At 35.4% G+C, this 11,434-nt stretch overlaps 2 protein-coding genes across 2 annotated transcripts; both read left to right on the plus strand.

The window, feature by feature from the left end:
* Nucleotides 1–3,860: 3,860 nt before the first annotated feature.
* Nucleotides 3,861–6,302, plus strand: LOC120202910 (G2/mitotic-specific cyclin S13-7-like). Its single transcript, XM_039203263.1, has 6 exons — nt 3,861–3,962; nt 4,127–4,362; nt 4,457–4,759; nt 4,849–4,977; nt 5,081–5,488; nt 5,590–6,302. The coding sequence occupies exons 1-6, from the start codon at nt 3,926–3,928 to the stop codon at nt 5,926–5,928; spliced, it is 1,452 nt and encodes a 483-aa protein (XP_039059194.1). The 5' UTR covers nt 3,861–3,925; the 3' UTR covers nt 5,929–6,302.
* Nucleotides 6,303–7,722: 1,420 nt separating this feature from the next.
* Nucleotides 7,723–10,227, plus strand: LOC120202915 (cAMP-regulated phosphoprotein 21-like). The gene is made up of 4 exons (XM_039203266.1): nt 7,723–8,121; nt 8,646–9,267; nt 9,557–9,842; nt 10,003–10,227. Exons 1-4 carry the CDS (start codon nt 7,998–8,000, stop codon nt 10,054–10,056), a joined length of 1,086 nt encoding a protein of 361 aa, XP_039059197.1. The 5' UTR covers nt 7,723–7,997; the 3' UTR covers nt 10,057–10,227.
* The last annotated feature ends 1,207 nt before the right edge of the window (nt 10,228–11,434 follow it).

An 11,434-nucleotide genomic window follows, 5' to 3' on the forward strand; every position in this document is an offset into this window, starting at 1 on the left:
AATGCATCCTTTTTAGACAGGAGTTGAGTTATGGCGTTGGCCTCCTTGTCCGCTTTCCTGCTAAGTTGATAACGAGACTTGAAATTAGGGCAAAAGCCCACGAAACACTTGGTTGCTTTCTCTTCATCCTTTTGCAATTGTGTTGTAGCATCCTCAGAGATCTTCTCATTGACCTCTGTCAACCACCTTTGGACATCGTCAAAAATCACCTCCCCGTTCCTGGTAGCCGTTTCAACAGATTGTTGCAGCCTTTGTCTTGCATCCTCCAGGTCTTGAACTTTAGTCCGGAGGTTCAGAAACTTGGTCTTATGCTTGAACAAGTAACCAAGTTGTCGTGCAGTGGGATCGACAGCATACTCAACAGCTTTGCCAGCAAGAGATCCAACAATGCGAACAAGAACGTCCATTTTTTCCCTTGAAAATTTGCTAAGAAGCAGAACAAACTATAGAACAACTGGGAAGCAAACCCTCAGGACAAGAACACTCGCTGCAGAAGAAAACAACAACATATTGAAGAAGGAAACACATAGCATAATCGTAATCAAAGATGAAAAAAAAAACTAAAGGGAATCAGCAGTGAGTTGAAGAAAACATACCTCCTTCTCCTCCTCCTTTAGTTAATACACAATTTTGGAGAAACAAAACGAAGTGAGATTGCAAGCAGAGAGCAATGAAGTTGGAAAGTGATACTTCTTCTATCACCATATTTACTTTAATGTTGCCTCCAATAATATATTTTTCCAAACAGCAAGTCTTGGTCTTCCATTATCATTACTTTTACTTTTACCTTTTTATTTTATATGATTAAAAAAAATCAAAGTGACTTTAATGTTTTCTAATTTTTTTTTATGTCATTCAAAGTAAAATTATATTTTTATTTTTTTAAAATCTCTTACTATCATCTAAATCTATATTCATTTTGATAATCACAACTTCTAACAATAAATATAATTATCAATCAATAATTATTAAATATATTTACCGAATATTAATTATAATAATAAGATATATTTTGTTATTAAAAAATTATTAATTTTAAGTCTAAAAAATAATATTATTAAAAAGGACAACCAGATGCCTTGTATATATATTTTTTCTTTTTTAAAAAAACAATTATATATTCATTTAGCTAAAATTGGCATCTGTTACGTCCAATCTATATTTAAGTTAAACGTGATATAATGCATAGACGATGGATTCTTTTTATTATTATTATTTCTCTCTTCCTAAAAAAATATTGTACTAGTTTAATTTTATGATTTGAAATTTTAACTAAAAATAATTTAGAATGCACTTTTTTTTAATTAATCACTAGTATCCGATCTATTGATCAACTAATTCAGATCGAGTACTGTAGAGGCGAGGACGACCCTCCCAATCCAGTTTGCTCCATTCGCAAACGTCAAGATTCGAACCTCTGTCCTTGCTTAAGGGATCTAATGTCTCATCTCACTATATCAATTGATTGTTGGTAGAATGGACATATTGATTCTATTACCATATATTATATGTTAAAGACGAAGGATATTTGTTTTCTTATTAAGAAAAAGAGGATTCTTTAGGGGGGGAAAGAAGAGAGGGGTCCATTTTAATAACTTTAGGAATGTGCTTGGAAACTTTATCAAAAGGAAGAGAATTATTTCAAAATATTTAGTAGTTTTTAGACTGTAAGAAAATCTTGTTTGATTCCATGTCTATTAAAATACTTTTTTATTATAATAGAATTTGAAGTGAGTAGGGTAAGTAAAATTCGACTTAAAAAATTATCTTTTCGACGAAGAGACCATTATTTAAATAAACGTGGACCTCTGTCTGGTTCTATTAGTTGGAGGACCAAGACTTGCTGTTTGTAAACAAATTATTGGAGGCATAATTGAAGTAAACATGTTGATGTAAGTGTAGAATAAATATCACTTTCCAATTTCAATACTTTTTTTTATTATAGTATAATTTGAGTTGACTCGTGTAAGTAAAATCCGACTTAAAAATTGATCTTTTCGACTTTTTTCTAGATAAAAAAACTCGATTCAAATTGACTGTAAGTTGTAATTTCATAAACTTAACTCGAAAATTTTTTAATTTCGAATCGAGTTATAAAAAAAACTCAAATAACTCAAAATTTTTAGTAATTAGTGGATTGGTTTTTAAGTTTGAGTTGAATCTCTCGACTCCCTACTGTATATAGAGGTGGGTATACCCGTCCGTTTAGCCCGCGGGTTTTGACGGTGCGGGCTTAAACGGAGCGGTTTAAAAAGCCTGCATACATAAACGGTTTTGAATTTTAAGGCCCGTGACCCGTCCATTTAACTCGCGGGTTAAACGGGCTTACCCGTGGCCCGTTAAATAAAAATAGTTTTAAATGCAATAAAAAATAATGTTTTAACATGCTACACCTTAAAAAATGATCCAGTAACTTAAAAATGAATGTAGCACCGTCAAAAAAATAAATAATTTAAAAAGTCGAAAATGATTATAAAATAATTTTTTTAATTTTTTAATCATTAATATATATATATAATGATATAATTACTTAAACTCAAATTTAAAAAAAACAATATTCACTTATATCACTTAATTGAAAAACAAATAAAACAATAACCACATTATACTTTTATAAAACACAATTATTCAATGCTATAATATGAAGACACAGAAGTGTCTGCAATCAAAAACTCAAACAAAAAAATCAACAAAGTCAAACATTATACAAATCTAACAAATTTTCTTTTGTAAAAGCCTTTAAAAGTTGGAAAGTATGTTTTCAATTTTTTCTTTTACTTTTCTTTCTTATTTTTAATCCAAATATTACGTGTCATGTGATATATTATTAAAACATCACGTGACTTTTTATAATTAAAGAACGAAATGGATAACATACTTCATGGAAAAAATAAAGGTCAAAATTAAATAAAAAATCTTTAAATACCAAAGTGATAATGATGTAAATTTTATAAGACTAAAATATTATATAAATCTTTTAATTTTTATTTTTTAAAATGAATAATAATTTGATACATTGTAAATGAAAAAAAAATATCAAGCAGCGGTAGAATTATGACAAATGTCCTAATAAATTTAAGAACTACAATGGTTATAAGTAACATTATATTTATTGGTAATTTATTTTCTTTTTCTATAAATTTTTTTAAGTTTATTTTCTCTAAAATTTTATAAAATTTAAATTAAGCGGGCTATTGCGGGCTTCGCGGGCTACCCGCGGTTATACCCATTAAACCCGCGTGTTTAACGGTCCGGGCTTAAAAGTCTGCAATTTAAACGAGCTTCAGTTTTTTATGTCCAAAACTCACACGGGTCACGGGTTAAACGGGTAACCCGCAAGCCTTAGCCCATGTACCTACCTCTAACTGTATATGTATATAACAAATTAAAGAATATAAATGTATTGTATGGTTATATAAAATTGTGTAAATTGGAATCAAATAGTATCATAATATTATAAATATTTACAATTAAATTTAAACAACAACTCGACTCGACTAAAAAAATTGAAACCAAGTTTGAGTTATAAAATATGACTCGAATAACTTAAATTTTTTTACTCGACTCGATCGAAAGCTCACCCTAGTTGTGAGTAGTAATGCAAAGTAATTTTTAATTATTATTTTTTAAAAATATATATTACAAAGGCAGGCCCTAAAATGCAAGCGGGTAATTTTCTTTTTAGCCCACAGAGATACACATGGAGCCTTTAAACGGACAGTTAGGTTAACGGCTATAATTTGGAGCGGCAATTATTACCGTTAGATTAGAAACTATCCAACGGTGAAAAATTGAAAAAATCAAATTTGACCGTTGGGCCTCTTTAGCTTCAAAAGGAAATCAAATCTCGCCCCTGTTCTCATATTCTCTAAAATCCATAAGAGAAAGGCGAAAGAGAAAATCGAGAGTGGAGAGATTGACGAAGATGGCTTCAAGACCCATTGTTCCTCAACAAGCCAGAGGTAATTTGCTGGGGTTTTTTCGTTTTTGTTTGAAATGATTTTTATGGGTTTTATCTTGAAAGTTTTGGGTGAAAAAAAGAAATGGCTTCTTTGAGTTTTTCTTTTGTTTTGGTGTGATTTTGTTTAAAATGTAAGAATCATTTAAGGATGATTTTCTTTTACAGGCGATGCCGGAGTTGGAGGCGCCGGAGTAGCAGTTCACAAGCAGACGAAGAAAAACGCGGCGCCCGGAGATGGGAGGAGCCGCCGTGCGTTGGGGGATATCGGGAATGTGGTGAACGTTCGAGGAGTGGTTGTTGATGGAAAACCCCAGCAGCAGATTCGTCGTCCACTCACCAGATCTTTTTGCGCTCAATTACTTGCCAATGCCCAAGCTGTCGCAGCCGCCGAGAAGAACAAGGTTTGTTATTATATATAATTCATTTGATTGACTGGTTTTGATTATATTTCTTTACTGGAACTGATTCAAATTCTGGGTTTGTTTCGGATTCCAGAAAAATGTATGCGTTAATGTGGAAAAAGCTCCTGTTCTTGATGGAGTGCCTAAAAGAGGTGCTGCCGCTGCACCGAAGGCTATTCAAAAGAAACCGGCTGCTAAGCCCTTGCCGGCGACGGCAAAAGTAATCGAAATCAGTCCAGATGTCGAAGAAGAGGTGGAAGTAAAGGAAGAGAAGGTAAAGGAGGAGAAGAAGAAAGATGAGGTTGAAGTGAAGAATAATAAGAAAGTAACTGAAGGGGCGAGATCATCCAAGAAAAAGCAACATACTTTTTCTTCAGCCCTTACTGCAAGAAGCAAGGTAAATAATCAACCTTTTGATTCTTTTTTCGAGTAATTATTGTGGAAAACTCGAGGCAATGAAGGTGACTTTGTTGTTCTGGAATTCAGGCTGCTCATGGAATTGCAAACAAGCCAAAGGAGCAGATTGTTCTTGACATTGATGAAGCAGATGCTAATAACCACTTGGCAGGTGTGGAATATGTTGAAGATATCTACAAGTTCTATAAATCTGTTGAGGTTAGCAAATAGATAACAACAAATTTCAATCAAAGTATATTTTCTCTTGATGATTTCGAGTTTTGACAAGCTGACATTTATGAAAAATGGTGTGGAAATGCAGAACGAGAGCAGGCCAAATGACTATATGCACTTGCAGACTGATATCAATGAGAAGATGAGGGCAATTCTCATCGATTGGCTGATTGATGTTCATCAAAAGTTTGAGCTTTCACCGGAAGCTCTCTATCTTACCGTCAATTTGATCGATCGGTTCCTATCGGTGAAAGTCGTTCCGGGGAGGGAACTACAACTGCTTGGCATGAGTGCCATGCTTATTGCCACCAAATATGAAGAAATCTGGCCCCCTGAGGTCAATGATCTAGTATGCATTGCAGACAGAACTTACACTCGTGAACAAATACTTTTGATGGAGAAAACTATACTGGGAAGGATGAAATGGACTTTGACAGTCCCTACGCACTATGTATTCCTCGCTCGGTTCATCAAGGCGTCGATCCCGGATCTGAAAGTGAGTTTCTATTTCATTCTTTAGGGACATTTGCACTTACATTTTCTTGTTTTGTTTTTAGATGAAAATTTACATGTTCTACTGTGTTTTGTGTTGTTCAGATGGAAAACATGGTATACTTCCTAGCTGAATTGGGGATAATGCACTATGAGACCATTCGATTCTGCCCATCTATGGTTGCTGCCTCAGCCGTGTATGCTGCTCGATGCACTCTAAACAAGACACCGACTTGGACCGACACGCTCAAGTTCCACACCGGTTACTCGGAGCCACAGCTCGTGGATTGTGCCAAGCTGCTGGCTTATTTTCATTCCAAAGCTTCTGAGAGTAGGCTTCAGGTTGTGTATAAGAAGTACTCGAGCTCTCTACGAGCAGGCGTCGCGTTGTTTCCGCCATCCAAGTATCTATTATGTGCTGAAAGCAGGCTACAGGTTGCTTAGATTTAGATTAGGATTTCTGGAAACTAATTCCTGCGTTTCTTCCAGTGAAACATTGATTTGTTGTCATTAAGTAGGTATTCATTGAAAGCTGGCTTATTTTCATTCCAAAGCTTCTGAGAGTAGGCTTCAGGTTGTGTATAAGAAGTACTCGAGCTCTCTACGAGGAGCCGTCGCGTTGTTTCCGCCATCCAAGTATCTATTATGTGCTGAAAGCAGGCTACAGGTTGCTTAGATTTAGATTAGGATTTCTGGAAACTAATTCCTGCGTTTCTTCCAGTGAAACATTGATTTGTTGCCATTAAGTAGGTATTCATTTGAAGTGTTCGGATTTCAGAATTATATTTGTTGGTGAATGAAATTGTTTATTAAGGCCATCTCCGGTCCTCATCTCTACTCTAGCGCATCTCTATCTCTACTCTAAAGATGAAACAGTAATTCATCTTCAGCGCTATCTCTACATTACTACTAACTCTACTTTATTCACAATATTTAACTATTATAATATTAATTTTATAAATATAAAAAAATCAGAAAAAAATACAAAAAATCCGAAAAATTATAAAAAAATTAGTGTGATTATTTATCGAATTTTAATTTATTTTTATCTATCTTATAATTTAATATATTTTAATTTTAAAAAAAAAACTAAAATCTAGCGCGAGCTACAGTATCGCGCTAGATGTGGTGTGGTACTGTAGCAATACGTTACTGTAACGTGAGAAGTGGCGCAGGGCTGGAGCTCGGTTTCATCTCTACTTTGGCGAAATTCTCCAATGCAGCGCAGCATTGGAGATGCCCTAAGTAGGTATTCATTTGAACAATAATCTTACTCAAAGTTGCAGAAAATCATTCATTATTAAAAAAAACATAACTAATGATATGATAACTTTTTTATTTTTTAATAATAATATGATATTATTTTATGGTGATTAGGGATGACAATCGGTGAGGCGGGTGCAAATACCCTTCACCCATCTCCATACTCGCCTAATATTTTTGTATCCTCCACTTACCCACCACTCACGACGAGTAAAATTTTTAAATCCACATCTGCCCATATGGATACATTCTCAAATTCACCCACACCCACTACCCAACTGGATACTCACCACTCATCCCGTACCCATATCTACCCACCCATACTCGTCTAGCGGCAACCTCATAGAATACATAAGTAAAAAAACATAAAATAAACACATCCCCTAAGAAAATGATTCTAAAGATTGGGAATTTGAGATAGGAAAACGATGGTCTAAAAATGTTTATTCTCTGATATTTGGTTAAATTATAAGTCATGTCCTGTAATTAGTGGGGAGGCGGATGCGGAGTAACGAGTAAGGTCTCAAATTCATCACCTACCCACTACCTACGAGGGGTACGACTTTTTATATCCACATCCATCTACTACCCACTAAACTTATACTTATTACCACCCCAATTGGAGCAGGTGTGGTGCGAAATCTACAAAATTGTACCCGTCTAACATCCCTAATAGTGACACATCAGTATCACCATTAATATTTTAACGACATGTGATCAAAACGGAACCACAACATAACTTTAGGTATAATTTTGAGAAAAAAACTAATTGTGTTCAAAAGAGAATCATGAGAATAAGTTAGTGACTAAATAAGTAGTTTACCCTAACTTTAATGGTGAATATTGAAATTTATTAAAACATTTAGTGACCTTGGTGTAGTTTACCCTAAATAGTAAACCTTTGTGTCCATTGGTGTCAATTTTGGTGTTCCCACACGCGTTTGTTTATTTGGGGGAATTTTAAGATTAGGGTATAAAAATTCTTTAGATTTTGCCGCTGCCTCTTTCCTTTCTTCTCTGGCGAGAGAAGTTGTTTCGTACGACCAAAAACCTTCCAGATTCTCTTCTCTCTCTCTCTCGTTCCCTTCGTTTCCCATATGCTAAGAAGAAAAGGGATTATCTCTTCTTCTTGATTGATTGATTCATATATTGATCATCAAGAAGGAGAAGAACAGAGGAGAGGCAGAAGCAGAAGCAGAAGCAGAGGTTTCTTTTTGCCCCATCGTAGCAAATCGGAAATTAATATCGCCATGGAAATGTCTTCGACTCCGACGACAACGACAACAGCAGCCGCCGGAGCTGTTAACGAAAGAGAGTTACCCGTTGATCCTTTCCTCGTTGAGGCTCTTCAAAATCCTCGTCATCGTCTCACAAGTAATTTTATTTCGTTTATTCTCAATTTCGTATCGTTAATATTGGGTTTTTCTAGATTTTAGGATTAATCTTATTCTTATTTTTGCCTCTTTAATAGATCTCAATATACGTAGGCCATTGAATTTGTATTGTGAATTTAGGGATTGCCATATGGGTTTTGGATTGAATATGGTTTGGTTGGGGTCAATTAGGGTTGGGTTTTGTTTAATTGTGGAGATTATTTTCAGATCTGGTATTTTCTTTTCGTTGACTTTTTTGCGGGAGAAATACTTTTTAGATTTGTTGGTAATTTTGCTTAATTATGATAGCTTAATATGTGGGGCAATGCATTACTCAACACATCTAAATCAAATTGGGTGTTTTTTATTGGTTAATTGGTTTCTGAAATAGTTTATTTTTTTGTGCAATCTTTTATAATTTGAGAGTTTTAGTGTTCGATTCCTCTTTTATATTCTATGAATGGCGCCTTCATTTTAGATTTAATGTCTTTTTTGCTTTGTTTTTGTCATTTTCCCGGGAGCTAGTATTGCGGATGGAACTTGATATCCAGAGGTTTTTGCAAAATTCTGAGCAGCAGCAGCAGCAGCAGTTTGAGTTCCAACATTTTCCCACCTCATATCTTCGGCTTGCAGCACATCGTGTTGCTCAGCACTATGGGCTGGTAACTATGGTTCTTGATAATGGCTTAGAAGGAAGCAAAATTGTGGCAAAGATAGCAGGTGAAATCAGATGGCCTGCAGTTCGTTTGTCTGAAATTCCTGCTAAAAACACAGAAAATGATAAGCCTGGGCAGATTAAAATTGCTATTAGACCCAGGCCAAATAATGGATCTGTCAATGAAGCTAATCAAAGCGGTATCAGAAGAAGTTCTGTGAGAAGTGTGGAAGAGAGGAAGGAAGAGTATGATCGGGCACGAGCTCGTATCTTTAGTAGCCCTAGCACCCCTGATTCTGACGATTCTTCTCCTCAGGTTTCTATTGATGGGAAAAACGAATCTCTCATCAAAGATGAGTTGGAAAATTACCAGAGCTCCATGGTTGATCAGGAGAACAATAGTACTTTTTGGGATGGTACATCTCGAGTAGCCATTTTCAGAGACACAGAGAAGGATCGTACTGACCCGGATTATGACCGCAGTTATCAAAGGTGGGATTTATTCTCCTAGTATTTCAGAAATTTGGAAATATTCAGGTGGTTTATCGCTTTGTATCATGTAATGATTTTTGCACAAACTCTTTAATTATACCAAAGGTTTATAGTGGCTCCTTTTCCCGTTTTCTTCTGAAAACATCATGTAGGTAAGATGCAAAAGTTAAATTACCGGTGATGATTAGGGATGAAATAAGAACGATAATTGCATGAAATAGGGAGTGTTTTTGGTCTTCAAGGAGGGGTTTTTCTTAATTCTAAACAAAGTTGTTCTGAACTGATATAGGTATGTTAGAAGCATTCCATGTAACCAGAGTGTTGGTGTGGCTCCTTACAATATGCAGAAGGTTCAGGTTCCATTTATGCAGTATGATTCTGCTATTCCTCAGTTGGGGCAGATTGCAAGCACACAAGCTCCCCTCGGTTATGGTGTTCCTGCAAGGCCGGCTGTGAGCCCTTTTTGTTACATGGGACTGAATCAAGCTTCTAGAGACGGTACTTACGTGCAGTGGCCAAATGCTAACATGATGTATCCACATTCATATGATCAGTTTGTGCATGCTATATTTCAGGTAGGCTCCGATATCTTATCTTATATAGAAGTCCTACTTCCATGTGCATGCTTGCATCTGGTTATTGCTGCTATTAGACATTCTCTGTATTTCAGGTACATAATGTCCACACTTACAATGACTCATTTGAATTGTATGTGTATTTTATCTTTGGTTGCAGGCTCCATTTGTTCACCAACCACCTTTGAGCTATGATTACTCGATGAACGGTTAAACGGTAACAAAGAGTTTGTATCATGCAAAATTCTCAATATGTTAGGGCTTAGTGTGTGAACTGCTAGGGTCATTGTTTAAAGACATTGTTAGACCATTCATTCCTTCGTGTTGAATTTTTGGTGGATTCTATTGGTAGTTAAGGATTGTAACAATCATACTTTTTCATTTTCGTTTAAATGGTGTTTGAAAACTTCTTTATTTTCTTTCTTTAATAATAAACCTGATGAATATTGAACCAGTAACCAAACTTCCTCTTATTTTTTATGATTAATTTTGATTTCTATTTTTTTATTATTTTTCTTGATGGTTGAATTGGTCGTTCAACTTTTGTCAAGGTTTAATTAGTTTGACTTCTGGTCCGATCTTTTATGCTTGTCTACTCCTTTCAGCTTGAATAGGGGTGTATATAATGTATACTTGGTACCAAGTACCATCCTTGACATATCGCTTGTTTGGTATCTGTACATATAGGTTCAGTATGATTTGTTGTATTTCTGGGATCAGTGGCATTATGTTTGGTAACTTAGATTTAAGCAAAAAAAATTGTCATTAGTCAGGGAATCGAGATATCAACAGTTAAACATATTATGATTTTTTAGAGGAACTTTCTGTTGATGTCTTGTTTTATGTCATACATGAATTTGATGTATACAACATTTGATGAAAAAGTCCTTTACCTAAAAACTATAGGAAAGTGATAAAGAATTTGTTTGGTTGTAAATGGATTTAGTTTAAACGAATGTTTACTTTTTAGCGTGTTGGAGCTCAAAAGGCTTTAGTTCTCAAAATTCTCATTACCTTGGCATTGCCATTAAACAGAGACATCTTTGGCACATGTTTTAAATAGTTCTCATCATCTTTCGGTGGACATTTAATATCCAAATTAATCATGCGTCGATAGAAGATATGTTCTCTTTAATTGTAATAAGTTAAAAAATGATAGAAGAGCTGCCATCTCCAGAAGAGCTTATGCCCCTTTCGCAATCTCTATTTAACCCTTGCCTTGCTCACGCTCTCGACATCCCAAATCCAAACCACCGTCCACAGTATGCTCAGCCCATTCCAGCCGAATTTGCTGCCAATTCCGGGGACTTGGTGTCTAGGGCAGACGGATAAGCACAGCCGCACAAGCAGTCTGTCGATGTCACGTCTCATTTGGGAGTCAAGACCATAATGCACTTGAAGAGCGTCGTTGGGTTGATCAGAGAGAACTTTGCTAAAACGTTGCTAGTCATTTGCAGAAACATCGCCTCTATTTGAAATGCAAGGGTTATCCGGTGGCGCAAAAATAGCAAAATTTTGAGCTTCTGGGTAGAAAATCGATTCGGAAAAGTAAATAATCAAATCATGTCAAATTAAAATAAAAGATTAAATCC

The sequence above is a fragment of the Hibiscus syriacus genome, unplaced genomic scaffold (assembly GCF_006381635.1).
Source record: "Hibiscus syriacus cultivar Baekdansim isolate YM2019G1 unplaced genomic scaffold, ASM638163v2 tig00009009_pilon, whole genome shotgun sequence".
NCBI lineage: Eukaryota > Viridiplantae > Streptophyta > Magnoliopsida > Malvales > Malvaceae > Hibiscus > Hibiscus syriacus.